Source organism: Talpa occidentalis, unplaced genomic scaffold, assembly GCF_014898055.3.
Source record: "Talpa occidentalis isolate TD23 unplaced genomic scaffold, MPIMG_talOcc4v2.1, whole genome shotgun sequence".
Classification (NCBI taxonomy): Eukaryota; Metazoa; Chordata; class Mammalia; order Eulipotyphla; family Talpidae; genus Talpa; species Talpa occidentalis.
In genome coordinates this window covers 40,013,808-40,041,621 of record NW_026555331.1, presented here as the reverse complement: position 1 = coordinate 40,041,621, position 27,814 = coordinate 40,013,808, and the positions used below count along the sequence as shown (strand labels likewise).

The window sequence follows — 27,814 nt, the reverse complement described above, 5'->3', positions numbered from 1 at the left end:
ATAAATTATATTCACTTATCCAAGTTATCTCTATTCTTGTCAAGTGGTGATGAAATCTTAACATGGCCTGTGTTCTCAGATTCTTGCCTGAAATACATTTGTACATCTCATGCTGTAAAGCTTCTGTCCCTGTCCTTGGTCACAATGGGCTGTATCCAGTAAGTTGTTAAACAATTCTTTAATTGATACGGCCAATTCAATGCTAATTCAGGATATTTTGGCATATATTACCTAAGACTTTTCCTTTACTGTTTCATATTGTTTGGGAACACACACATAGTAATGGATACTGCTATAGATCACAGCCTACATATTCACTGTAACTGTAAATATATAATTCATGGAGTAAAACCACAATATGTATGAACCATTTTTCTGTTTTCTTATTTATTGACAGTTTTTTTTTAATTACAACACAATGAATTGATGGTAAATACAGAAGATGCAATAGTATAAAAAGCCAGTTAACCCTTCCCTAGGTTAAGACACTTACAGCAGACAAAAACTGCCCCACCCAAAATCCCCTTCTTGGATGAAAACAAAATAAATATAAATTAATAAATACAAACAAATCACTGCACAGCCCTTAACTCTTTGATTGCCATGGCAAGAACCATGCCGATGATTCTAGCTTGTGACATTTGTGTAGTTAAAGGTTGCCGCAGCAGTCAAAGGGTTATAGCATTGTAAACATAAGTACTTTGTGGAAAAGTTCAGTCTTGTTAATGGTCTACAGCAATGAGATTAATAGCATGACCCCTTGACCTTTAATGACGCAACATTATAAGGAGTTAAAGAGATAGTAGCTTGGTGAGCTGTTACATAGACTAGTCAACCATTTTATTTAACAATGTGCTATGAGGCCTTGATTTGCTAATATAAAACAACTTGTGAATAATAAACACTGTTCAATGCATTGATCAATAAAATCAATGAAAAAATTAATTTAAGCACCACAAAATTTTGCCTGATTATATCTGACAGTCATAATACACTTTAGCACCATTTATTTAGCCTTATATTTGCACACAAACGAGCTTTGTGTTTGTCAGTAGAAGCTATCTGAAAAGAAAAATGTATATGCCATATTGAAGATGGTATAAAATATAGAATCCTGTGTGGACAAAAACCTCTAACACCCCGAAAACTCTATAAAGTTCATTCAGCAAAGAAATGTGTTATATCTTTCTTTCCTTGCACACAGGACTATAGATCATCAAAAACTTAATGCAATATTGTTGCAAGTGTGTGAACCATCCAGAAGCTTAGAGTTAGATTTTAATACTCGCTCCATCACTGAAAAGTATGACGAGAAGTAAAATAAAGTTATTGTCAGACAACCAAAAGTTAATGACCTACATATTTAATATCCTAGTATTTCTCTCTGCTTCACAGATTAATGTAAAGTCTGCATTAATTTTATGCATTAAATTCTTTTAATTTCCCATAACCACATTATAAAAGGAAAAATGATTTTCATAAGAAATGATAGAATGTGTATTATTTACCCAAGACAACTTTCCTTTGTAATTGTTTGCATCTCATTTTGACTCTGAAAGATAAATGTCTGTGCACTCTTTTAAATATATATGGTATTTATTTGATGAAATAAATTTATGGGAACTTTTCCCTCTTAATCTATCCAGTAAATAGATTCATATATATATTTATCATATATACTATATATTTCCAAATCTATATTACCAGATAGCTCATATGAATGGCATAAATTGTATTCATTATCATACTGATACTCTACTGTAATCAAGAAAATGTTAGTACAGGTATACATGTTTTAAAACATCTTGAAGATAAGTTACTACACTGATAAAGCAGGCAATTTTCTCAATGTCAACAATTGATTCTTTTTAAAAAACCATCAACAGACTATGGACTAATTAGATTTTATGTTTTTGTTAAAAAATTAAGTTTATTAAAAGTTATATTAGCGCAAAATTGAACTAGTAACTCCATTTGTTTTCCTCCTATAATATAAAAACAAGATATATTTGTTTAAAATTATATAGCTAAAAAAAATCGTTCAAGACATTTAAGCCTGAAGGTTTATGGGTGAGTCTCTAAAACCCCTGAAAATAGAGGTCTACAATAGAAATGCTGATGCAGTCAAACCAATGCAGCAAAAAGCTGCCACTATAATACCTTTCTCTCTCTTTTTAATATATATGTAATTTACACATAAAGGGAAATATGAAAGAATTGAGGTTTTAAGTATTCACGTACTCATGATGTACCTTAAACAGAACACTATATTATGGTATTTACTTTCCTGTATAATTATTTAAGATATATATTCTCCAAAAGCAAACTTCCTTAGCTGGCTTATCAACAGACAACAGCTTTCATACTCAGCATTTCCCTTTTCTCAGGGGAATAGCTCTAAAAAGGCAGAATCCAATGTAAGAGATTGAGAGGTTTGTGAAATTCACTGGGACTAAGTCTTTGCATCAAACTTGTGAAGGAAAATACTGAGTATCAAAAAAATATTTTCTCTGCACCACATCCGATGTACAATGCTACTTGTTTCTGGTTTTCACAAAGGGAAGGGAAATTCTAATCTTTAAAAAAAGGGGGGATGGGCACAAGGTGGAAATTGAAAGGATACAAATACAAGCACAGACTGTTAGCACAAAATAATATATTCCCCCAACCAGGTGTATTTTAGGGTAAAAACAGAAAGCAAACAAATAATTTCAGAATTGGAAGAGCAGAAAAAACAGGCACATAACCATCCTTGTTTGGAAATCATGTTTGTTTGGAGGTGACAGAGTAACTAAGATTGTAAATTTTGTATTTATGAACATATAAACAAATAATGGATTCCATGTCAGATACAAAGGAAGTGACAAAAAGAATTAAAAACCTAATTTTACCCAGGCAATAGTAAATACCAAGGAGCTGTGAGATGACAGGCAATAATGTGGTCTCAGTGATGTTATTTCCATGGTAGAAAAAATGAAGACATTGACTTAAGGACTGAATCATTCATTCAAGAAAAGGATGTTTATCTTCACAATTGGGTTGTCAATATATATAGAGAGAACAAGTTCAAATTGGCATTACGTTAGAGCAAATGAAACATGCATTCTAGTGACTTTTCAAAAAGCTCACTCCAGGCTTTATTCATTCATATCTTGGCAAGACAGGCCAACAGAGAAACATACATTCATATAAAAGGTGGCAAGTATAAGCAGCACCATGTCCTATCCTAGAAACAAGCATTCTACCATGCAGTCACATCTCACCAAAGCTTCATTGTATATGAGACATGTATAAAAAGACCTGTGTCAAAAAGTAGTTAATGTTAACCTGGGATCCAATCTAGCTACGGCCAAGTGCTATAGAAATGTCTGTACTGTGAGTGACGTTTCTTCATGGAGAAAAACAAGTGGATAAAATACTCAAAGAATATCTCTGTAAGTCAAAAAGTTAATCATTTTATTCATGTTCACCATTTTTCCCTTCTGTTTTTTTTTATATGAAATAAGGGTTAATGACATCTTGCTCTGAAACTAAGTGACCTAACATACCATTATCATATTTTCATATTTATATTTAATTGATTTTATTTTCCCTTTTTAAGGGCATATAAATTCAGCTCTATTGCAGAGCACATGGCAAAGTTATATGAATCAGTGCAACATTCTAATTTGTGATGTATCTGTCCTACACTGTAGGTTTGCCCTTGAACATAAGGGCACATTGAGTGCAAACTTGAATATCATTCCCAGTCCAATGTTAATATAAGATAAAGACATACTGCTCTTTAATGTGAAAAGGCATAGAATCTTCAGAAATCTTCACAAATAAACAGCTTTCATATGCTAACTTTTTATACTTATTATGCACTGACCATGAGTTACTGGTATGCCCTCATTTTCATTAAAGAGCTTTAGTTATGAGTAGCTGTGAACACTGTGTTACAGCACTCTTTATCTTATACCCTTACTTACCAAAAAGAATTAGCATTGTTCCAAAAAATGGTGCATGTCATGTCCAGTTACAAGCTCGCAACTGTGTTTAAAAATTGAAAGCTGCTATTTCACTACTCTATCAGAAAATTGACAGAAATTTTACAACTTCACAACTGTTTTCCACTCCATTTCTGTGAATTTGTCAAACAGCGATTGTTCGTAGGCTTTATATACTATTGGTTTATGTTTCAAAGTAGACATAAGCATAGACAAAGAAATAATTGTAATTGGATGTTATTGATCTGACCTTAAATATCTCAAAATTATTTCAAAATTACACCAATGGAAACAAATGAAAACTGGTTTGAGTTGTACATGAAAGACAAAAGTTATGGTTCGATGAGACTGGAATACTAAGGCATCTTCTTTGCTACTATGCCAAGTGTTTTGTGTTACATGATTTTTGAGGTAAATTTCTATACTAAGGAAATGGCTTTTCTCAGAAGATGCTAACATTATATAACTTTCCAATTGAGGTTACCAAACACCTAACTGACATTTTTAGTCTATAGGGCAATGTATGATTATCAGATGTGTTTATGCAGGGTAACAGCTAATGACCACTGGCTAATTATATACATTGATATATCACATACTCATCACTAGGGTGAAGAGCTTGAAGTTGCATTTTTCTCTACTACTTTTATATTTGCTAAAGTAAAATTTCCAATTGTAATAAGGAATGCTATAATGTTGAATTATTTTACAAAGGACTTACTTTTCCTCTTCATTTCTGTTATATTTAATAAATGTACTATTTAATTTTCTTGTTTATGGTGTGATGTCCCTGGTTGCTGCCTTCTTTATTATATAAAGTTCTAATTTTTAAAATATAACTGATAAACTTTTCTGATGTAGCTGTGGTTCCCTCCTAGTCAACATGGAACCTGTAAAATAGATACATATGCTCTGGAAGTTATGTCCTGTGGTCACAGTTAGTCGTTATCATGAAGGCTCATGAAATGCAGTGAAATGGTTCGTTTCTCTGATATTATTGACTTTAAGCATTTTGTGACATCATATATTGGCTGAGATTGCACTTACAGCTATTTGTAATAGCTTATCTGAATTTGTACATTTTTGGTTTAGATGGTAGGATCTGTTTGACATCTGTACTTTGAAATATGCTCTTGAGAGCATCAAACAAATTAACTGTTTGCTATGTTTGCAAAGATTTCACCACCATCCATGAGGTTGTCTCAGTATATGCTACAATCTCAAAGGCTCTATACCATCAGTAAATTACCACATTTGTTAGTTTCTGGAAATTATTCTAAAACTAAAAACGAAAATCTTTTTCATGACTCTTGTGTTAATTCAGTCTATTTGATTATAATATTCATTCATCTTCAGATAGCACATAGAGTTTAGTCAATATGGACACATTGTTTATTCTTCTGTAAGAGCCACAAAGTGTGGCTATGTAGTTGTACCATATTAGTTATACTAGCATAATGTAGAACTTGAAACTATTATATTACTCTCACGAGGATCCAATATATATCCATCACCCATGTATTGGAACTACCAGTGAAGCTAGGCAATGTTCTCGCCTACCACATTGCATTTTAAATCACCAACAGAAAAGGAATAAAGATAAATATACAGTATACGAAACAGACAAATTATGTGTCAATAAAAAAAGATCATAAGCAATCTGGCTAGTAAAAGTAACGTTTACTAATTTCATAAATCAATCTCTATCCTCTATTACTTAGTAATTATTTTTTGTAAATTACTTAGTAATTTATTACATCTGATTCAGAAAAGCCTTGCCCTCTGATTTACAACAGAAGTTGTCCTTGCTAGTTATTATATAATGTTCTCTAATTTAAGTTACCTTTGCAATTGTAAAGAGTATCTGTATTCACCTGTTCTGATTGCCATGTCAGCCGACACATTGTTCTCAAACAAGTTAATAATTAAATTCACCTCCTCTACGGCTCTCATGTAGATGTACTGCTTTAGTGAGAATACAGACTGATTGGCTATTTTAATACTTCATTTAATCCAGTTAGTAATAATATAGAGTAATAGTATTTGGCTAAAATTATAAACTATATAGTTAATTTATGTAAGAAACATTACCTTGGTTACATTTGTATTTATATTAAAATAATGAGAACTAATGAAACAGAAGGAGAAATATTTTTTATGATGGTGACTATGTTTTCATTTCAATTTGGGAAACCCTAGGTCTGAATTTTCCTTGCTCTTAGTGGTGATGTGATGATGAAAAATATTTGACAGGTCTCTGTGGATAAGTAACTGGTACATTATATTGTTAATTCATGGAAATGTATTCCATGTTGTTGTGGAATCACTATTCACATGTGCTAGACCAATTAGTCACTTTCTCTTTTGCTATTCTATTAGGATTGAGACTTTTTTCCAAACTCAAGTGGAAGAGGCGTGAGCAACCTTACTCATAAGTACCCAGAGTATAATAAGCAAATAGAATCCCAATGTTTGTGATTATGTTGTCCTTAATGTTTTCTTATCTTTTGTAGTCTCACAGACTAAAAATTTAAATATTCCAGTAAAGAGAGAGGCCATATATACCTTTTCTTATCTCATCTCATTGAAGTAAATTTGACCCAACACTTATCTATGACAGTCCAGAATCCAAGTATAATGATAACCCTTCCCTTCTTAATGCTATGATTATTTTCTAGCCCTTATATACTTATAGTCATATGATGAATCAGGATACTGTGGCAAATGAGTAAAGAGGCAAAAGATTGTTTCTTCAGTTCCTTTCTCATTTTTGAGAAAAAAAAATTGTTTTCACTGCAAGTTAATGGAATTCCTCAATGATTCACACATGTCCCAAAATGACATTGTTCCTCATTTCTATCTTTAGCAAAATATATTTCCAGTTATTTTTTTCTTGACATCAAGGTTCTAAAAGGATTAAACCCTCCCACAAGTAAACACTGTATAAGTGAGCTTATGTATACAGTCCTCCATGCTCAGTAGAAGTGACTAACTCTTTATAAAATCAGCATCATCTAGGATGGAAGCACTGAAGTAAAGCTACAGGGCTGATTCTTATCATCCTCTCTTGTTTTCTTGGCCCATACATACATAATCTCCAACATCTTGTCAAAATACAATCTGCATTGCATAATGTTTTGCTGTAAAATCATTCCTCTTTACTAACTGTTCTTTTTTCTTAGCCTTACATTATATATGTTCAGGTTGTAATAATTAACAATCTGTAAGGCTTTGCAGCATGCCACCCGTGATTACAAAATATTTTTCCCAACCAAATCATAAACGTAGTTTAACCGAAAGGCATTCTAATTTTCATGCTATGTTGAGTATAAATATAAATTCAAGGCAGTCACTATCCATTTCCAAATAAGAATGTATACCTACACTCATTAAAAATCATCTGGAAATGTGTATTATTAGCAAATGAGTAAGAAATTTTCACTAGTATAAAATTCCTGCTTTATATAAAAGCCACACTGGCCATTCAAGTATTTTGAGGTTTTTTTTTTCCCTATAGTTTTATATTTGTCTAAAATGATGAATTTAGACTTGAAATTATATTAAAGAAAAATTAAAAGTCACTTCTACCTATAGGGCATTTTTAGAGTGTGCATGTAAAGAGCAAAGTGTCCATCTGCAGATCCACCATTCAACACTCTTTTTCTCTCCACTCGAAGGAAACAGCTCATGCTTACTAGGTTTTTAGAGAACTAACAATCCAATGGAGAAGCAACACCAGATTTCTTTCAGTTTGTGCCAGTTTGCAAGTTAAAGGTCAAAGGGCAAAGACACAGAAGAGGACTCTTCAAGGAAAATTTTCACAGAAGACAATGTTTAAGTTGTTAATGACAGTCAACAGATCAATAATCAAGTTCAAGGCAAGCTGTTCATTGTTTCAAAAGCTAATCCCCTCAAAAGCTGGCTTTCACACAAAGCCAATGTCTGACTCATGGGGTGCATTCCTTCTGACCATCTCTAATGAGTTCACAGCCCAGTGGCTGTAAAGCCTTTCACTGCAAGAAGCAGCTCCTAAAAATCAATAAAGAGGTCTGTCAGTTGCTGACTTTTCTCTAGGAAAAAAATATTGATACAAACCTGCTCTGCAGGTCACATGAAAATGACAATACTGCTGTTAGGACAAATTACACTCAACAATGAAATGCTTTGGTGGTCTCTTGGCTCTGTCAGTGATCAAATGGATGGCTAAATGCCAGAAGCCACACTAACCCTTTGAGAACTATGGCTGACATGCAATAGGTAATGCACTAGAGGATATTCATGCAACCTCAGAGTCATCATTTTAAAATGGCAATGCTAACTCTTTGTACCAAGGCAAATTGAATTTCCATGCAATGGATTTTAAAACAGAAATTCAATATGTCTAAAAAAAAAAAAAACAACCACTTATGCTATTATAATTGGCCATTCAAATAAAATTTCACTCTTATAAGATACTTAATAAAATACCTTTTTATTTGCCAGAAAAATTTTTGGCAAGTAACATCATTTCTGCATGTTAAAAATGCACTTCTATTGCATTGTAACTCACTTAGAAATTACACGGGGTTATAGGATATCTGTTTTAAAAGCCTGAACTTCTTGAACCTGTGTCTGTTTTCACCATTGCCCAGTTTTATAATTTACCACATAGCAATCCTGAGACTCTGGAAGCTGGTCTGATAGTTCTCAAAGGGTTACACCAATGTATTACTAGTGTCACATAACCTTATAAAATAACTGTCACTTTAAACCACTTTAGAGACATACTGCTTCTTGCTCTGCTTATAATGAATATTCCTGACAGACCCATGGAAGGCCTGGGGCAATGGCCTAATACAATTTGGGGAGATTATCACAATGATGTAGGAGTAAGGTGGCAGGAGGAGGTTCGGAAACACTTTAAAACAAAACAAAGCTCCTGTTTGAATATAACTATGAATATAAATGTGATGAAACATTGAGGACAGAGCTGAGAACAGCTGTATAAAACGAAAAATGGATGTATTATTAAGGCTGTTACTATATTGCAGATATTTTGGCCCCTTGTTTGTTGGAAAATGGCTGTCCCAACAGTCTAAAGTCCTGCAAGTGTATTCCAGATCTCCCACCTGACAAAAATGAAGCGTAGGAGACTCTCCATAGCAGTCAGAGAGCTATCTTCTTTGGAGACAAAGCTGTTTTGGGTCTTCACACTTTCCTGAAAGTTCAATTGTGGGTTCTTTGTTTAACCTTTTTGTTTCCTTTGCTTTAAAGCAAAAATTCGTGGACTTTCTGTTTTGCTTCCCCACCACCCCCCAGAAATGGGCTCAGATTTCAGAAGGAAAATAATATTAGAAACCTTTAAGAAGAATCTTTTCTTCTTTTTTTTCCTCTTCTTTAGTTAATCCTGAAAATTTACTGGGCATTGAGCGTGCAGAGGAAAGGCCTAGAACTGAATGACAAAGAAAGACAAAGGACTGAAGAACGGCAGATACTGTGCATCATGGAAGCTTCCCCACGAGTGTATTTCCACTCATGTGCAGGACCAGCAACCCTCTGGGTTTGAAAGGTCAGCCTCGAATCAGGCTGCCACAAGCCTGCTCCTAGCTAGGAAACAGCATAACAGCTCTTGTCTTGAATCTCAAGTTACCACAAACTCCTGGAAAAGAAAGAAAGAAAAAAACCCTACATCACACCCACTCTTGCATAGAGCGTTTACAGTACAGTATGTGGCGGGGTGTTCCTTTCCTCTTGAACTGGAACACAGTGTAAACCAATACAAGGAGGCATAAGGCCAAGATGCAGGGGATGACAATAGCTATGGCTTTCACAGTGCTGGCTGTGTTGTCCAGTTTGATGACAATGTCTACATCGTCTGGTGGGCTGTGTCCTTCTTTCTCTCTGTCTGTTGGTCCATCACAGCCCATAAAATCCTTGAGGATAGATCTGGGATATCCAGGTTCTACCTTGAGTATCTGGTTGTTGAATTTCCAATACTCCTTTCCTTTGTAGAAGTACGTAAAGCCTGGGGAGAAACACACACACACACACACACACACACACACACGATCATGTTATTTGTGAAAATGAGTATGTATAAAATTTTTAATTAAATTGGCTAATTCTTAAAAGATTTTTAAAGTCCCTTAACCTTTGCAGAAAGGAAACATTATCCTAAGCTCAAGTGTCCATCGAAATGACTCTAGCTGCTGTGTTCCAGAACTGTCTTCTAGTGCCCATGGAAAACTCAGTGGAGAGAGAAAACTTATGTGTGGGGAACTGTTCAAAAAATAATGCTAGTCCACATCAGAAAGAGAATTTTACCCTATTGCTTGCTTATAGCATTGCTGTGGCAGCGTTATACATTAGCGTGATAATATTAACCTATATTGAAAGATAGGGAAACAACCTTATCAATTCAAGCACGGTTTGCCCTCAGGTTTGTATTGAGTTCCTGGTACAATACATTATGAGGAGGCTTTTCCATGTATACTCTAGGGAAATTTCTTATCATCTTAGTGTCAGGAATCATTGTGCTCCTCCTAAACGATAGGTGTGCTTTTGTCATTTGGACAAGAAATTGTAAAAAATCATAGCATTGTCCGCTCGTGATTTTCATATGAAGTATTTATAGTATTTTGTGGATTAATTGTATTTCTGGCTCCAGGTCAAGTACACTTTGTCTCCGTTGTCCTCTAAATTTCTTATTTACTTACTGATGTTAAATTTATATCACCTACTACATTTTATTGAACTTTTTTTAAATATTTTATTTTATTTTTTAAAATTTATTTATTTACTTATACAAGTACTGGGTACAGTCAGAAGCGCGGGAATGTGAGGGAATTCACCAGGGCCAGAGCGGGGAGCAGAGCAGGCAGAAGGACCCAGGTACACTGCTGAGGGGAGCAGCAGGCAGCAGGAGAGGTCTGCGCGCCATGTGGGACCCTCTGGTGGCCGGGGAGCAGCCGGGGATAGAACCGGTGCTGCAGAGGCTGTGGGCAGCTTCGCAACCCAGTGCTCAACTGCTGCGCCACCAGGGAGGCCCCCATTTTATTGAACTTTTAAAGTCATTAATGCATTCAGAGTCAAAGATTAATACAGTATAAGTAAATGTGCAGTTCTATCTTTAATCCTTCCAGCTAACCAACTTCGTGGAGGGCGGGGGGAAAGGTAGGTGGTATATGGAAGACTTGACTAGCAGTACACACAGTTTAGGTTCCAAAACATTATGGATGCGGGTAATAGACTTGGAAAGCTTGTGACAATTAAGTGCGTGTGTGTGTTAGGACTCTTTTGAAACTACTGCTGTTTTTTCGTTGGGCAAATATCCAGTTTTTTCTTTTCATTTATAGCTCCTTCATGTGAACTTGTTTGGTTTTTTTTTGGTGATTGCACTACTGAGACTTAATTCTTACTTTGAGATAAAATCCAGAGACAGAAAAGAAATATTTAAATGTTATAATTACTTAAAAGCTGTATTTTGAGAACCATCTATTTTAAATAGCATGCTTAATTTTGGGATAATAATCATTAATGAGGGTTTTCTTTTTCCTGCATTATTGTGCACTTATTATGGAAAAATCACTGTGTTAACAACTTAGTGAACGACATCTTTAAATCTTCATAGTCACTCAGCGATGTAGAATTAATTACTTATACTTTACAAAGATACTGAGGTCTTGAGATAAAATAATATGCCCAAGTCCTGGTGAAAACAGGATTTAAATCTTGGTCTAGTTTTAGAGCCTGAATACTTAATGATTTTTCTAAGACTGGGTCCTTTAGAGATCTGCTGTCTATTAAAAAATATTCTGTTAAAAATCACAGATTGTGATAGATTACACCCCTGGAACAAAAAACTCTCTAACATCTCTCAAAAAATTCAGCTAAGATAGACCATTGCTTCAGGTCATTTCATTCTGGAAATCATTTTGTTCAATGCCATAAAAATCTGCTGTTGCTTTTAGTTTCGAAGGGCAGTTTTGCAATCAGAGTAACTTGCCAAGTGAAAACAGGTGTATGTAGATTCAAATGTTTCTGTAGGGAGCTGGTATTTGATCACACTAATGAAATCCAATGTAATTATTCTACAAGCTTGGATGGGGAAATGTTGATGGCCTGCCAAATATAGTACATTAGATGATCATAGTTGAATAATGGCACTGATCTAGAATTAAACAGACCTTCAAAACAGGTGAACATACTTCTTGTATTTATAAACTAGAAACCAACAGCTGTATGTGTCCTCATCTTTAATTTTTAGTCAAAGCTAATTATTATGAAGCCACTGGGTATCATACAAAAATTCAGAGGTTTCTATTTCATACTTATCAGGTCTGCTGGCCAAATTTTATAGTAATACATTCCATACACAGGAGTAGAATTGTAGTTTACTGGATACACTTGTTTAAGAAGTCTAGTTAGTAGGAATTTGATAAAAGAATTTGAAAAGAGGGCCTCCCTGGGGGCTCAGCTGGTTGAGCACAGCGCTTTGAAGCTGTCTGCAGCCTCTGCAGTGCGGGTTCAATTCCTGGCCAGGCAGGGAGATTCCCACAGGGTGCGGCAGACCTCTCCTGTTGCTCCCGTTGCTCCCCTCAGCAGTGCTTTCGGTCTATCTGCCTGTTCTGCTCCCCACTCTGTCTCTGGTGAATCCTCTCACCTCCCGCGCTTCTGGCCTGTACCCCAGCTATTGTATAAATAAAAAATATTTTTTTTAAAAAAAGAATTTGAAAAGAAGTAGCATAAAATCTTGAAATATGTAAAATGATCACACAAAATTCATCTTGTTTAATAACTTAGGGTTTTTTACTCATTTATGAAATGTCGGTTGGTTGAAAAAACTGTTTATATATTCACATATTTTTTGCTTTTCACAGTAACTTTGCTATAATAACCTTATATGTGTTATGCTTATTAAGAGTGTCAACATCATATGGATTCTTTTTTTTTTTTTTTTTGTGGGACCCTCGCTGGCGGCCAGGGAACGAATCTGCTGCAGAGGCTGCAGGCAGCCTTGCAGCCCAGTGCTCAACAGTTGCACCACCAGGGGAGGCCCTTCATATGGATTCTTAACTGAATTATCATTTTTTGGGAAATTCTGAGAAAGAAATCAATGAAGTTGTAATGTATTATTTAGTAATTTCTTTTTCTGTATTTGATGGGGTTTTACTAGTGACTTTTCTATTGCTTGGTCCTAAAATGTAAAGTGAATTGTCTTCACCAGCTGCCTTGTATAGCTCAGAAGTAGATGCTCCCACAAAGCAGTGCCTGTGTGTTCTCTCATTTCCATTGTTACGTGTTTATTAGTAGGAAGTTAATTGTTGTTTAATAAATGTGAATGAATAAATAGAATCTTTTGGGAAACTTGTTTGAATTGTACTTGTAGATTTTTACTAAGAAAATGGGGTGGGGGAAGAATTCATAATCAAATCAATAGAATCAAGAGTCCAAGCTTTTTAACAGGCTATAAGTGGAACTGGAATCAGTAACATGAAGTGCTACAGTGTTAAAAGCAGAATCTTGTCTTAACCTTGATTGCATTTTCTAAGGGGAAAATATAGAATATTGGGGGTTTGGAGGACTAGATAACAATTAATATAGAAACAATTTGAAGGAGGGGAATGCAGAGATTCTTTACAATAACTTTAATATGTGTAAAATCTCATGTTGTTGTTTAAAACACTATCAAATAATAAATGCTAAAAATAAATCATACTACTATATCTGCATGAGTCAAACCTTATTTGGATTAATGCACCTATTTTTAGGGACTGAAGTAAAAAGCGAAACAAAAAAAAATTGTTAAATTAAGATGGCTATAGTTGAAAAACAGAAGGGGGATGACTAGGGAAGCTACATTTTTAGAAAGCCTGGGTTTGTCTTGTAAGACAAAATGAAAAATTTAGCCAGACATGACAGGTTAACAATGGATTTAATGGTATAATGTAGAAAAACATGTTAACCTTTCCCAGTGTATTAGAGCACATTCAGTAAGGCTGGAACAGTCTAGTTTCACGCCTCAGATAAGAAATCTTACCACTTTTAATATCTTTAACAGTTTTCTAAAACTATCAGTAGTTGGTGTTGATTTCCTAATTTATAAATAATAATAATATTGAGATCAAGAGTACTTCTGTTGGACAATTAAATAAGATAATGAATTTATACAACACAACTGATACATGGTAGGTACTCAATAAATGATATCAAGCATTTATATTTCATTTGTAAAGATGACAGAATTAATTTCAATAGGTAGTATAGGAAGGCACACTCCCTCTTAAACTGAAAAATACCCTTCAAAATCTATAGCTGAATCTTAAGCACTGGAATTAAAAAAAATATACCATTATGAGAGGATTTCAAAGAAGAAAGTGCCTTCCTTGGTGGATAGGTAGGCAGTTGAAGACCACTTTTAGTGCTCTATTGTCATTGATTTTATAACTATATAATATCATGTGTACAGCTCTAACCTTTAGGGAATTACTATTAGTAAAATTTTATAAATATTAATGTTTATTTAATTTGAACTTGTTTTTATTCTTATACAAAAAAGGGAATAAAGTCACAAGCATGAGACATAAGTAAAGAATAAAATGTGGAGTACTGGCTATTAGTAGACTACTTAGACCAAAACTTTCAGCTTGGTTGTTATTGCTACTCCCCACAACAAAGGTTTTAGACAAATTTAGAGTTTTGGAAAAATAAGGTATTGCCACCGATTTGTGGAATGAGTCTTTTGAGTAATGGAGAGTATCAAAGTAATTCAACAATTAATATTTACTGAATATTTGGCATGTGACTGCCTATGAAGAGTTTATACCAGAGGGGATGGTGAGCATATAATATGATCATTGTAACATGAGATTTTGAGTGCAAGTAATAGAGTACCAAAAACAGATATTCAAGAAAGATTTCCTGAAAAAGTGAAATGTGAGTGCATTTTGAATACATCAAAGAAGTGGCTCGACCAGGAAAGATCTACAAGACACAGATGTGTAGAAGTTCATCTGTAGCTGTTAATCATTTAAATTGATTTTCCCAACATGTTTTGTTCCTTTGTCAGTATTTTATAATGTTATTCTTTGCTATATATATATATAAAACATGAAATATATATAAATATATATTTATTATATATGAATGCATAATAAATATATAAATATATATAAATAAATATATTATATATAAATATATATAAAAACATGAAATTCTGAATATATGAGAACTGCTTTTCCCCTTAAGAGAAATGTTTTTCCCCTTATGTTTTTCCCCTATATGAACTGTTTTTCCTACCTTGAGGTAGGAAGATAGTGAGGAAATGCTCATGAATATATTATCATGGATTCTCAGTTAAAATTTGTACAACATATAAAACTGAGTATCAGTTTTCATAGAGGTGGAAATAGTATTTTATCAATTGTTATTATAATATAAAAAATACAATTAAATAGTCTAATTTAAAAAATTTTAATATGTTGTTTCAGTTTTCAAAAATAGCTTATGAATTATGCAGTTCAGAATACATTTTTCTAGTGAGTGGATATTGTAAATTTTCAGAGACAAGAATTGAAAAAATAATAGAGATTGGGACAGCAAGAAGTTTTTGCTGTCACAAAAAATTTCTACAGAAATCGATATTTCAGATATTAGTGATCTTGAAAATAGAAAAGGAGAAAATGAAAACAGTTGCTACGCTAAGGAATTAAAGTAATGTGTACTTTTTCAATCTTTAAAACAATTCATTACTTATTTTAAAAGTTACACTCATTCTTAAAAATAAACAAATGAGAAACCATTATCAAGCCTGCTAAAGTTAATAACCAGTAAGAATTCTGCTTAACTTTCTTTGAATATACTTTTGTACAGTGTTTGCTAACTTTTACTGGAAGCTGTCTATAGACTTCTGTGAATGTTAGCTAGAGCTGGTTTTATCTGGGGAGTAACAACATCCTCAGTATGACCTCAAGACATCTCTCTCCCTGTCTTTCTTCCTTGATGACAGCTGTAATTTCAGGGGTGACATCAATTTTTGCCTTCCGTGTAATCACCTTTCACCTTTTTTGTTTTTTTCATTTGCATCTGCATATTGGTTTTTGTCCACCATATTGGTCTGATTTTACTACCTCTTATACATTCAACTTCAATCTCTAGTGTCTTTTTCATTTCAGATAGGTATGTTTTCATTTCCATCTGTTTCTCTTATCTGTCACAAACAGCTATATCTTAACTTGGTCCTTTAATTCTGTGAACCAATAGAATAAGCAAAAAGCTATAATTTTTAGCAAATGCCATTATTGGGTCTCCAGGTTGTTTTGGACTATGCCTATGCCTAGAGTGTTTGACTTGTGGGAGAGCATCACAAAGAATGCAATGTATTATACATAACTGGTTAAAAGGCACTTTGTGTACTCTGACTTTTGGGGTGGATATTTATTCCTTCTGGATCTCATATCCTTCAAGTTTGCACTCAGTGTAAACTTTTCTTAAACTGATAATATACTGATAGTCAATCATAATTTTCAGTGTTGGCATTGATTGTTTCCCCCATATATTAATTAATCATTTTTGCTCTTACCTCCCTTTGAACATACTTAATTTTATTCTTGAAAAAGAATGTTTATTTTTTTCTTATTCCATGGATGTTATAGACTCTTCATGCTATTGATGACCCACATGATATATTAATTTTTTCACATTCTTATTATAAATTATTTTTAATATGCTTTTTCTCTAGTTCAGAATGATATCTCTTTCCTTTGTTCTAGAATACTGTGTATACATTTTCTGAATTATTTTTATGGCTTACTCCTATGTACTAATTCTACAAGAGGAGAAAAATGCTATTTTACATCTGTTCACATTTAGAAGAATACGGATTATCCATTGCTTGGCTAACTTTGTACTGAACCTCTGTATGAAACTCAAATCCTGAGATGGAGAGTAAGGAACACAGCCGCTCTGTGATGAGTTTGTTATTAAGCAATCATACAGCTACTCTTGCCTGATTGTACTGAACTGAGATCTTTGTGCTGACACTGAGCCAAAGGAATACTTGAAAAATAGCAATTCTCAAGTCACTACTATGAGGTACTTTGTCTTCAGTCCATACTTAACAACATATCCTCCTTATGACTAGTTCCTGTTCCATGTATGTTTGTTATAATTATCTTTATAGGAATTTTAATAGAAAGATAGGCAAGGTTACTTCAGAGATACCCATGACCGTCATTTAAAGATGTCTATTTTTTTCACAAACTAAAAATAAATTGAGGTTAAAAATATTGGAACAGAATATTAAATGCAAATCTAAATTAAATCTAAACTAAATCTAAATTAAATCTAAATTATTGAAATATTTAGAAATTCATGAAATACATTACATGCATATTACATACCATTTTCTTTGTGCACAAAGGCTCCCTGAGGAGATTCAGGGATACCCTTCCAGACTGTGATTGGTTTGGGATAGCCAGGATCCATGGTTTTCATTTCTTCACTATATCTCCAATATCTAAAATGGATAAATGATAAAACCAACAACACATGCATAGGGAAGGTCATTATGCATACAAACAGTAACAGCTAACATTCATTAATCTTTGCTATATGTTACCTCTATACCTGTTAATGATTTATAGAACTGATTTTAATCACAGGAAAGACAGAGGACACAAAACATTTATTTTGTCTTCTTTCCTGCATAAGTTAAAAAGGGCTATGCTAATGTGTATTTATTTAGCCTGCTAAAATTAATTTAAAAAATACTAGCCAAATACATATGCTTTCTAAATGCATTTATAATTCAAGGAAGAATCACTAACCTATGTATAAGCCAGAAGCGTTCATGATTAAAAAAAAATCTTTCTTAGGTAGAAAAACATTTTTAAAAGATAGTCTTATGTAGAGTCTTCATCTATTTTTCATTCTTTTATTCATTCAACAGATATTTACTGAGTAGCTACTATGTCCTTGGCTTTACTATAATTTCTAGATTTACAACCATGAAAAAAACATGGCCCAGCTCATATCAATATTATATTTCAGGATATTTAGAGGCTATAAACAATAAAATTATTTATAATAAATATATATTATGACAGGAGGAAATAAGATTTATTAAGGAAACAAAGAAGATTTAGTTACCTAGAAGTATGGAGAAGTCACTTAAATCAGTGGACAGAGAGGTACTTGCTCATGAACTAATATTTGAATAGAGAGTAAAAAGATGTGACAAGCAACACATGAAGTGTGGGGGTAGAATACTCCAGATAAAGGAACTAGCTATTGAAAGTTCCTATAAAACGTGAAAGTTTAGAGTAATTGATTATTTACAAGGAGGACAGTATGAGTAGAAATGAATTTATAAAGAAAAGAGTAGGTTAGAGTGGGAACTGGGATCTAAGACTAATAGATCCTCGCTCTATAAAAAAGTCTTTGGAGAGATATAAAGTAAACATAGATGTTGAGCAAAGAGGTTGCATTTTTAAATCATTTTTTAAAAGAAGCATGCTGCCTACTGTGAGTTAATAAGGGAAGTAAAGTGCTAGTAACTAGACCAGTTAGGGTGTCATTGCAAAAATCCTTGGATTAGAATATAAACTGTAAAGATGATGAAAATTAGCGAAACTGGGATATATTTTGAGGGAAATCCCCAAGAGCTTATTAATGGATTGAATACAGGATGTCAGGGAAAGAAATTGAGCATACTTGAAAATTGGGGGCTTGAACATCTGGGAGAATAATAATGCCATTCAAAAAGATAAGGAAGCAGGGAAGGTAAATTGGGGAGGTTTGTAAAAATAATGGGTTTGGTTGTAGGTATGATAAATCTAAAGGCCTCCTAGATATCAAGGTGGAATTACTGAGACAATTTGGTGTATTAGTATAGAATTTAAGGCAATTATTTACTGGATTCCTTGGCATATGGAGAGTAAAAGAGATAAAAGCAAAACTCATCAAGAGTCAGAACACTTAGGCTCCTATCCCTTCACAGGGTAGTCCTTGAGCACTTGCACAGAACCAACCTGACTTCCAAGGAACAAAGTGTGAATGTCCCTCTTGGGATCACTCATTATTGTCAATATGTTCCACAAGTCAAACAAGTTTATATCCTGAATGTTTAAAAGGATTGACAAAATTGGGGTGAAACCATTGGTAGTTCACAGACCCATTGTATATTTCAGGACAGGCAGAATGCATTATTTTATTAAATTTCAGCCAACCTGGGGCCTCCCTGGTGGTGCAAAGGGTAAAGACGCAACTTATGAGGCTATTCGCAGTCACTGCAACATGGGTTCAATCCCCAGCCAGGGTGCTGCCCACATGGCGCAGCAGACTTCTGTCTCGTCCGCTGCTCCCCTCAGCAGTGTATTTCAGTCTGTCTGTGCTGCTCCCCACTCTGTCTCTGGTGATTCCTCTCACCCCCCACACCTCTGGCCTGTACCCCAGTTCTTATATGCATAAATAAATTTTAAAAAATCTCAGCAAACCCATATCTTCATTATTCCCATTCGAGAGAAAATAATAGAGGACAAAGGGTAATAGGTAGACTATACTAAGTTCTGACTGATTTCAAAAGTCTTTACCATTTCCACTATACCTACAAATACATTTTTTCAAATTTACTTGATAATCATTCTATTTTCCACTAAACGTTTCTTCATTATCAGCTAAATCTAGTATTTCACCAACACAGGTTTGGGACGTGACACAATGCATTATCTTGGGATTAGGCATTTTGGGAGAAATATAAAAAGCATTTTCCATTCTTTTCTGGATATTTCCCCACCCCAAGCTAATTCTATATTTGCAGAATACTGGGCTTTTATGCAAAAGGTTTTGCTATAGATTCCTAGAAATCTTACTCAAGTAACATCTAGAATATTAGCACTTCCTTCATCTTTGGTGTTCATATGGAAAGGAGAAAAAAGGTATTATTTCAGGAAATATCTCAGTAAGTAAGATCGAAGACAGAGTTTACCCAAAAAAGGCAAGTAAAGTCTTATAGGTATCTATGACAGATTCTTATCACATGTTGCATGAGAACAGATCTGATAGAGAGATCAGGAGAGGTTTCACAGAGAAGCTCTGAGATAAAATAATGGTGGTGGGATCAATCATCTGAAGAAATCAAGTAGGCAGAATCATTAGTGATTGCTGTAAAGTTTCTAATGTATATTTTCTTTTACATCTTGTTCATGGAAGCATCTGCTTTTAAATTATTTCTGGACTTTCCTTTCTCACAGGAAGTGGAATTCACATTCTGAGGTGAATACAGAATGATTAATGTAGCTGAGATTATACTCAAAATGTCAAGATCTCTTTTCTGAAGTGAATATTTGAATGGGGTTTAAACAGTCATATATGTTAATTGGTTCCTACACTTGGCCAAAAATGAAAACCCTCACAGGGAAATAGTCAACTACTTAATTTCATGGATTTAAAGTAAGACTCTACCCCTCACACACACACCCTCTACATCTCTATAAGTTGAAAATGTACCTTACAATCAAAACTATGTCAAAATTTACTTGGCATAATTTTTCCTTCAATGGTAGATTAAATAATGACATACCATAAAATAAATGACATTTTGAGATGACATAAACTATAACTTAAAGTGAACTTTAAAAGTTTGTAACTTAAATATCTGGAATAATTTAAAATTCTTGGGACTATGGGATTGCACCCTGCATGTAATTGTAAAAAATATTACTACATATTGAGAAAACAGGTTTCTACTGTGAGAAATAATTACAACAATGTTCATGTAACAATAACTGTGTTTAATATTATGCTTCATAGTTATAAAATAAATTTATATACATACATTATCTTATTTCACTTAACCCCTTAACAATCTTTCATATTGCATAACATAGTGTTCTCCATGATGGTGTCACAATCTTAAATCATAATTCTCAGTCCAGTCAGTGATAGAGTATTGTATTATTAAAATTACTTAATCATTTTTGCTCTTTGTGAATGTTGCAGAGTTGAAAGTAAAACTAGCCCTCTGATTCTCAGTTTACTGTGGTTTTCTACCATGTTACTGCTAGTTTTCCCATGATATAATATTTTTATATTAATCCAGCTGCTATTCTTATTCCTTGTATTCTCACTAAACTCATAATGTTCATTGTTTGGGTACAGTTTTATTTCCTCCCTCTATTCATTCATAGACCATTTACCCACCAGCACTTTCTGAGCATTGAAATTATATACCAGGTACATAAGTTTTATAGAGATCTCATATTTCAAGAAAATATTAATGGAATGTGAATTTTGAAAAATTCTTATAGAAATGTAATTCTGGTATGAATTTGTCAGAATAAAGGCCCTCTCCTCTCTTTCTTTTCTCAGACAAAGCAAATTATCATTTTGCATCATTTCACAATTTGTGGAAAACTTGACTCTGACTTGGAACCTCAGGTTACCCGCTGTGTGTCAGTTTTGATGCATATGTAATAAACTTGATTGGGATTAGAGTCATCTAACTACATTCATAGTTTCTTATAAAATGTGCTAAGACTTATATGGTTTATATTTTAATTTCAAACATTTGAACATATTTGAATATGAACAAAAAGCTCATTGCATTCATTTTTTTCTCCCTGAAAAGTAAGTTCATGGGCTCATTGAGAAGTATACTAACATATTCAGATAGAACACTGTGCAAATATACAATTTTGTGGGTTTAAGATTTAGATGTTGTTATTTTAAAAATTTTGGAATTTTGTGCAGTAGCTTCAGTAAATGATGAATGCTACTTTAAATGAACCCTGTAGGTTTTTCTTTCTGATATATCAAGTTATCTCAACTGTAAATTAAGATTTCAATTGCTGATTCTTTGAAAGAAGCATTGTTAATATTTCAAAATAAATCGTAACTAGAAATGAGATTTATTCATCATTTTTAGATGTATTCATGATTCACATTCACAAAATATAAAAGTTGTCTGTGTACAATAAATTAGTTTTCTTAAATTCCTTCTGTGAAGAAGAAAGTATAGACATTTTTAAAATGACACAAATAATAGGAAGTTGCTGGATACTGAACTCAAAATGAACAAAAAGTGTCTGCAAGGGTTATTTCATATGTCTCAGCTACTTCTTTATTGATCCTACTTTGTCTCATTTCTTTACTTCAGAATCAAGACTACTTGCTTCTGTTCTTACCACAAAACACAGAACCATTTTTTTTTCCCTACCCAATAATCACACAATATTCCACTCCTCAGTAACATTTTTCAAAATGCATCAGAATTGAAACCAACTATTTTTATAGTGTTCGATGATTTACAGAACACATACCTTAAGTAAATACTTCATAAATACACACTATCAGTGTGTAGTGTAAGCTGGAGGAAATATGTATATTTTTCTACTTGATTATTAGTGCTGATCATCATAATAAATAATTAGTGAATTTTGCCTTATTTATTTGAAAATGTCTTAAAACGATAAACAGTTAAGCTAAAATAAAGTATGGAAATAGTCTTGGATATTTCTGTGAGAAGATTCTGAGATGATTTAGAAACATAGCATTTTAGAGTCAAATGCTATGAGGACCAATATGCATCCAAGTGTAAAACTATAGTATATTAAGAAAAGGGCAAGTTGGAATCTAAGGAATTGAGTTCTGTGCAACATGTGAAAAAGTGAAACAGTGGAAATTTTAATCTGAATGTACAGTTCTATTTAAAGATTCATCATATCATCTACTCTTCTTTAACCATCTCTAACTTGGGAGATTTCATATGGGTCCCTGCTTTCAATACAATTTATATGTCAATTACTCTCAGTTCTGTGCCTCTTCCTGACCTTTCCACTAAGACAAAAACTCAATTTCCGAAGTAATAATTTGACTTTTCCAACTGGAGTATAAACAGTGATCTCAATCTGAATGTAGACGTGTCAATCTCTTAATCCCCTTCTCTCAATATTCCTTTCTCTGCTCTATCCTCAGAAATGGCATGATCTATTCAGTTATTTAGGCAAAAAATCTAGAAGTTATCCTTGATTTGTTTTTTTTTTCCCCTTATCACAAAAATCCTGCCACAAGAAAGACTTGTTATATTACATTCAAAATGTACTCCATACCCCCATCCCTCTGCTCCATCTCCATTGCTACCATTCTATCCCACCGAAATATTCAAATAGCCTTCAAATATATTTCTTGTCTCCAGTTTTGCAGACCATTCTTGAGACACAAGTTATAATGAAGTTGTGAATATACATCAGCTCATGTCACTTTCCTGTTGAAACTCTCCAATGCCTTCCACTGTGGATTTTAGAATAAAATCCAAAGCATTTGCCACTCTGTATGATCACAACTGCTTATGTTTGACCTCTTCAACCACTTCCTCTATAAACAATAGGCACAATGCTGCTTCTGATTTGAACATTCCAGCATTATTACATTTGTACTGTTATGTCATCTACCTATAACACATTGTTCTGAATAGTGTTATGTGGCTGAAACTTTTCCCTACTCAAGTTCCCTCTCCATTACCCCCTTGACAAGTGAGACTTTCCCTGACTTCCGCACTAATTTCCAAGCCACAACTTACCACCAATGTAAGGACACAAGACTCTATCATTATCATTACCTTATTTTATTTCTTTGTAGCATTTTCCACTATTAAAATATAAGAATTATTTAACTGTTTACTGTTTACTATTTTCTCTTTAATAGAATCTAAGTGGAAGGGGAAGCCTCCACTACTATCCCTCTGTTACCTAACATATATGTGACATATATAGTATGTGCTGAAATATTTTTTGAAAATATTTTTTGGATGAATGAATGAGGGTTATGCCAGAACCAGTGTAGAAATCTGGAGGAAACAGGAATTAAACCTATTGAGAATGTAATGGGTTGTCTCAATTCAACCCATTACAAGGGCAGTCAGGTAGAGAAGAATGAGTACCTGTGAAAGATAATAGAGGGTGTCTAGATTTTGGTAGGAAGTGAAAAGATGCAAGGCTGATCTGAGACAGCATTTGAGCCAAATCTTATTTAAAATCATGCTGCATTTGCCTTGTAAATTATATAAATGATTCTGATTTTGAATGTTTTTCTCAAGTAATTGTACTTTTCAGCTCACCAGAGTATCCATCATTCCTTACTGCCTTATATGTTACTGTTGTATTCAGTATTAAAAACATTTTTTGTCTGCTCCCTTAAAGCTTTACATATGGACTAGATTGTCTCTTAAATCCCCTTCTGCTCCTAATCATACAGAAATAGAAAACTGCTAACACATATCTTTTAAAGCAGAAAGATGGCAGTGGAAGAAAGAAAAATATTGCAAGGACAAATAAATTTTCAGTTTTCTCTCAAAAATACACATGAATATATTTATCTATAAAAGGTCAAAAGTTATAATTATTGTAATTTGTTTATAAGGAAGAAAGAGTCACTGAATTGTTACATAAAAGTGACAAGCAAATGTTGTGTATATCTTCATAGTTTGATATCTTCTCAATCTACTTTTTAAATTATTTGTTTTTTTATATATATAATTGACATATAACATTATATTAGGTTCAGGTACAAGCTATAATGATTCAGGTCACTACCAGAATTAATTTTCTATCAATTTTTAATCTAGAATGAATATATTAATAAAAGTTATAACTTTGGAATTATATAATTATATGAAGTGATCTGTTTATTAAACATATACAACTTATGATATCTTATATAAGAACACCACAGAAATTTATTAAAATCCTGCTTTAAATATTCTTAAAACCTATAAAATTAATTAAGAAGGAAGAACTTAAAATTATTTCTATACATTTTGACATATTTTGCTTGCAGTTTCTCAAAAGGAAATAAATTATTAAAACTTACTCTATTTGCTAGGCTTTATTCTATCATAAATTTGGTATCTAACATTTATTGATTTCACTGACTTTAGGTAAATCAGATTTAATGTCTAAAGTGAAAATTTTCAATAAATGCTGAATTTATACAACGGAAATTTAAAATAAGTAGCACCTACACGAGTGAAAATCTGGACTATCTGATAATAAACTGCCAGTTTTTATTATCACTTCTGAAACCCTCCTTATGCCATTACATGAAAACTAAGCTTTCATATTCTTTTTAACAGAAATCTGTCTTCTCCATCTTTTGTTTCTACCCCTTTCTGGAAAAAAAAAAAAAAAGTGCAACTCCATATTGAACCTCCTTCTGAAAGAGTACATTCAAGCAATTAAAACCAGCTGGGAGGGTAGGAGGCGGGCATTAAAAAAAAAAAAAAACAGCTGGGAAATTAAACTCTAACAACCTTAAGGGTTGTTATTTTAAAGGATAAGTTATAGGTCTGCAGACTTACTTTCATTAGTGGTCACCATGCTGTAGCAATCTATTCATTCTTCTCTCAAACACTACCACATTTGTATCTTGCTGACAGTCATATACTTTTTGAGGCATTGAGTAGTATCTTATCCATTAATACCACTTTTTTTGTGATGGATCTCTTTTGTGACTTTGTAAAGAACATTTATCAAAACCTTAGCATCATGATAATCAATTAGAATCTATGACTATTTTGCTAAAGAAATATATGGAAATCTAGTGGGCAGAAAGTTAGAAACAAAATTTTAGTGGGCAGAAAGTTAGAAACAAAATTTAAAAGTATAAACTTCTATGCATTGAGGAAAATTATAAGAACTTTTTGTTCAAAGGTGAACCTTAATGTTAATAATGATTTGCAATTTAAAAATGCAAATCTCGGGCCTCCCTGGTGGCGCAGGCACTGAGCGCCACACTGTGAAGCTGTCCGCTGCTCTGCAGCGTGAGTTGGATCCCGGCCGTCCAGCGAGAATCCCACATGGCATGGCAGATCTCTTCTGTCTCCCCTCAGCAGTGTATTTCGTCATCTGCCTGTTCTGTTCCCTGCTCTGTCTCTGGTGAATCCTCTCACCCTCCCGCGCATCTGGCCTGTACTCCGGTTCTTGTATAAATAAATAAATCTTTAAAAAAAAAGAAAATGCAAATCGCAAAATAAAAAAATGTTCATAAACTTACATGTATTTCTCTTAAAGTTGGAGATATCTTATAGGGTCATGGTAGGCTAAGATTATAAAATAAACTCAACACCAGCTTTTTTGGGCATTAATGTATGTGTGTGTTTTAAATTTATTTACAAACACAGAAGAAATAAGTACGTAAGTCCTTCTATATATGAATGAAAGTTACTGATATGTTCTATTTGACCCAATATTTGTCATAGGGTAATTAAAATTAAATTTTCCATCTTTATTACTTTTTTCTACCTGATATTAATTTAAATTAATAAAAAATATAGCCTTCAAACCACATTTAATGTGTAATATCTTTCAAAAGGTGACAGGGTGGAACTGTTTACTTAGTAGCTATGATAAGTCATAAGACTAACAATTTACTTATATTTTTTACAAACCCTGTTAGCCATGTCATAAAAGGAAAATAAATTTGAAAAAGTAGCAGGAAAGGAAATTACATTTCAAGTTAAAAATATTTAGCCTAGTGATACTCTGGTTATTTTATAAATCTACCTGCTGGTACCTAAACAAGTAACTTCTTAAGAAATAGAAACATGACTAAACTAAAATTATTTGAAAGTGTTCACAATAACTGTTTTTAAAAAGTGTAGATTTAACTTTGAATTTGAAAGTACAAAAAGCCTGTGCTAAAAGTGTACTCTTTAAATGAAGTAAGTAAAATTATAAGAAAAATACCATGGAAGACATGTACATTTCAATACAGGTTTATAGATATGTTAAGATTATAGAAAATGGAGAGAATACATACTCTGTATGTACCTTCATCATAAAATCACATTATTTAAGCACATTAGAGGAAAATATATCTTGAATATTATTTATAAGTAATTTTAAAATATTTTCAATTCCATTAATTCCTATGTTTATATCCACACAATCAAATTCTTAATCAACAGTCCATACTTACGAGAGACTGGAAATAATGACTTCTGTAAACATCACCTAATTATTTTCCTCATGTAAAGTGTTACTGACCTGTCCCCCTTGAAGAAATAGGTTTTCCCAACGTCCTCCCACCAAATGGCTGAATCAATACCATGTGGGGGAATTCCACTTCCAAGGGTAATCAAGTCATGAGGGTAACCAGGTTGAAGAGTAGTGTCCTTGAACACCCAATATTTGTTACCTGTATGAAAAAAGTGAAAATACAAAATAAACTAATTTAATATCATAAATTAGAGTGTATCTGTTAAAATGATGCTTTTAAAATTATTTGGCATAAAATTTATGAAATTACATAGCAGTGTTAACATCTGGGATATTGTTATTTTTTGCAGCATCACTGTTATTTTCAAAAGGGCATATAATTGTCTCTTCATGGCAAATTGTAGACCTTTCTTGTTTTTTTAAATTTACAATTTGCCATAAAGGGACAACTCTGAATTAAAAATCAAGGATTATTTCTCTAGGAATCTGAAGTTCTATTTTTGTTCAAAGTTAAATCGTTCCTGTATTTCTTGCATTCTGTGTGCCCTCATATTTCTTTACTGATTATAACCTCTATTAAAACACTTCCAGATGGCTGATCCTTTCCTTTTGTTATATAAACATTCACAAGTCACTCTGTCGTTTATAAAGCCATCCTTCTTTGACCTGATGCTCTTACACTATCCTTTCTTTTAAGATAACTAAGAGGAGGAGAATGCTTACCCTAACATAAATGTTTATAATTGATGGAGCATGGTAGTTCTAAGCAGAAGACAAACTTGATTGTTTTTATTGCTATTGAAATTATCTACAGACAGCACACTTCCTTATGCCTTATATCTGGCAGGCCCTACC

General features: G+C 33.2%; 1 protein-coding gene across 2 annotated transcripts in view; it reads right to left on the bottom strand.

Moving 5' to 3' along the window:
• Positions 1-7,499: 7,499 nt before the first annotated feature.
• Positions 7,500-27,814, bottom strand: part of MMP16 (matrix metallopeptidase 16) — a 245,100-nt gene continuing 224,785 nt past the window's right edge. For both annotated transcript variants that reach the window (XM_054692118.1, XM_054692119.1), the window contains 3 exons: positions 27,008-27,158; positions 17,369-17,484; positions 7,500-9,993 (listed from right to left, as the gene is read on the bottom strand). In XM_054692118.1, coding sequence (XP_054548093.1) covers positions 9,659-9,993; positions 17,369-17,484; positions 27,008-27,158 — 602 coding nt within the window. In that variant the 3' untranslated portion in view covers positions 7,500-9,658. The remainder of the gene's footprint in view (positions 9,994-17,368; positions 17,485-27,007; positions 27,159-27,814) is intronic.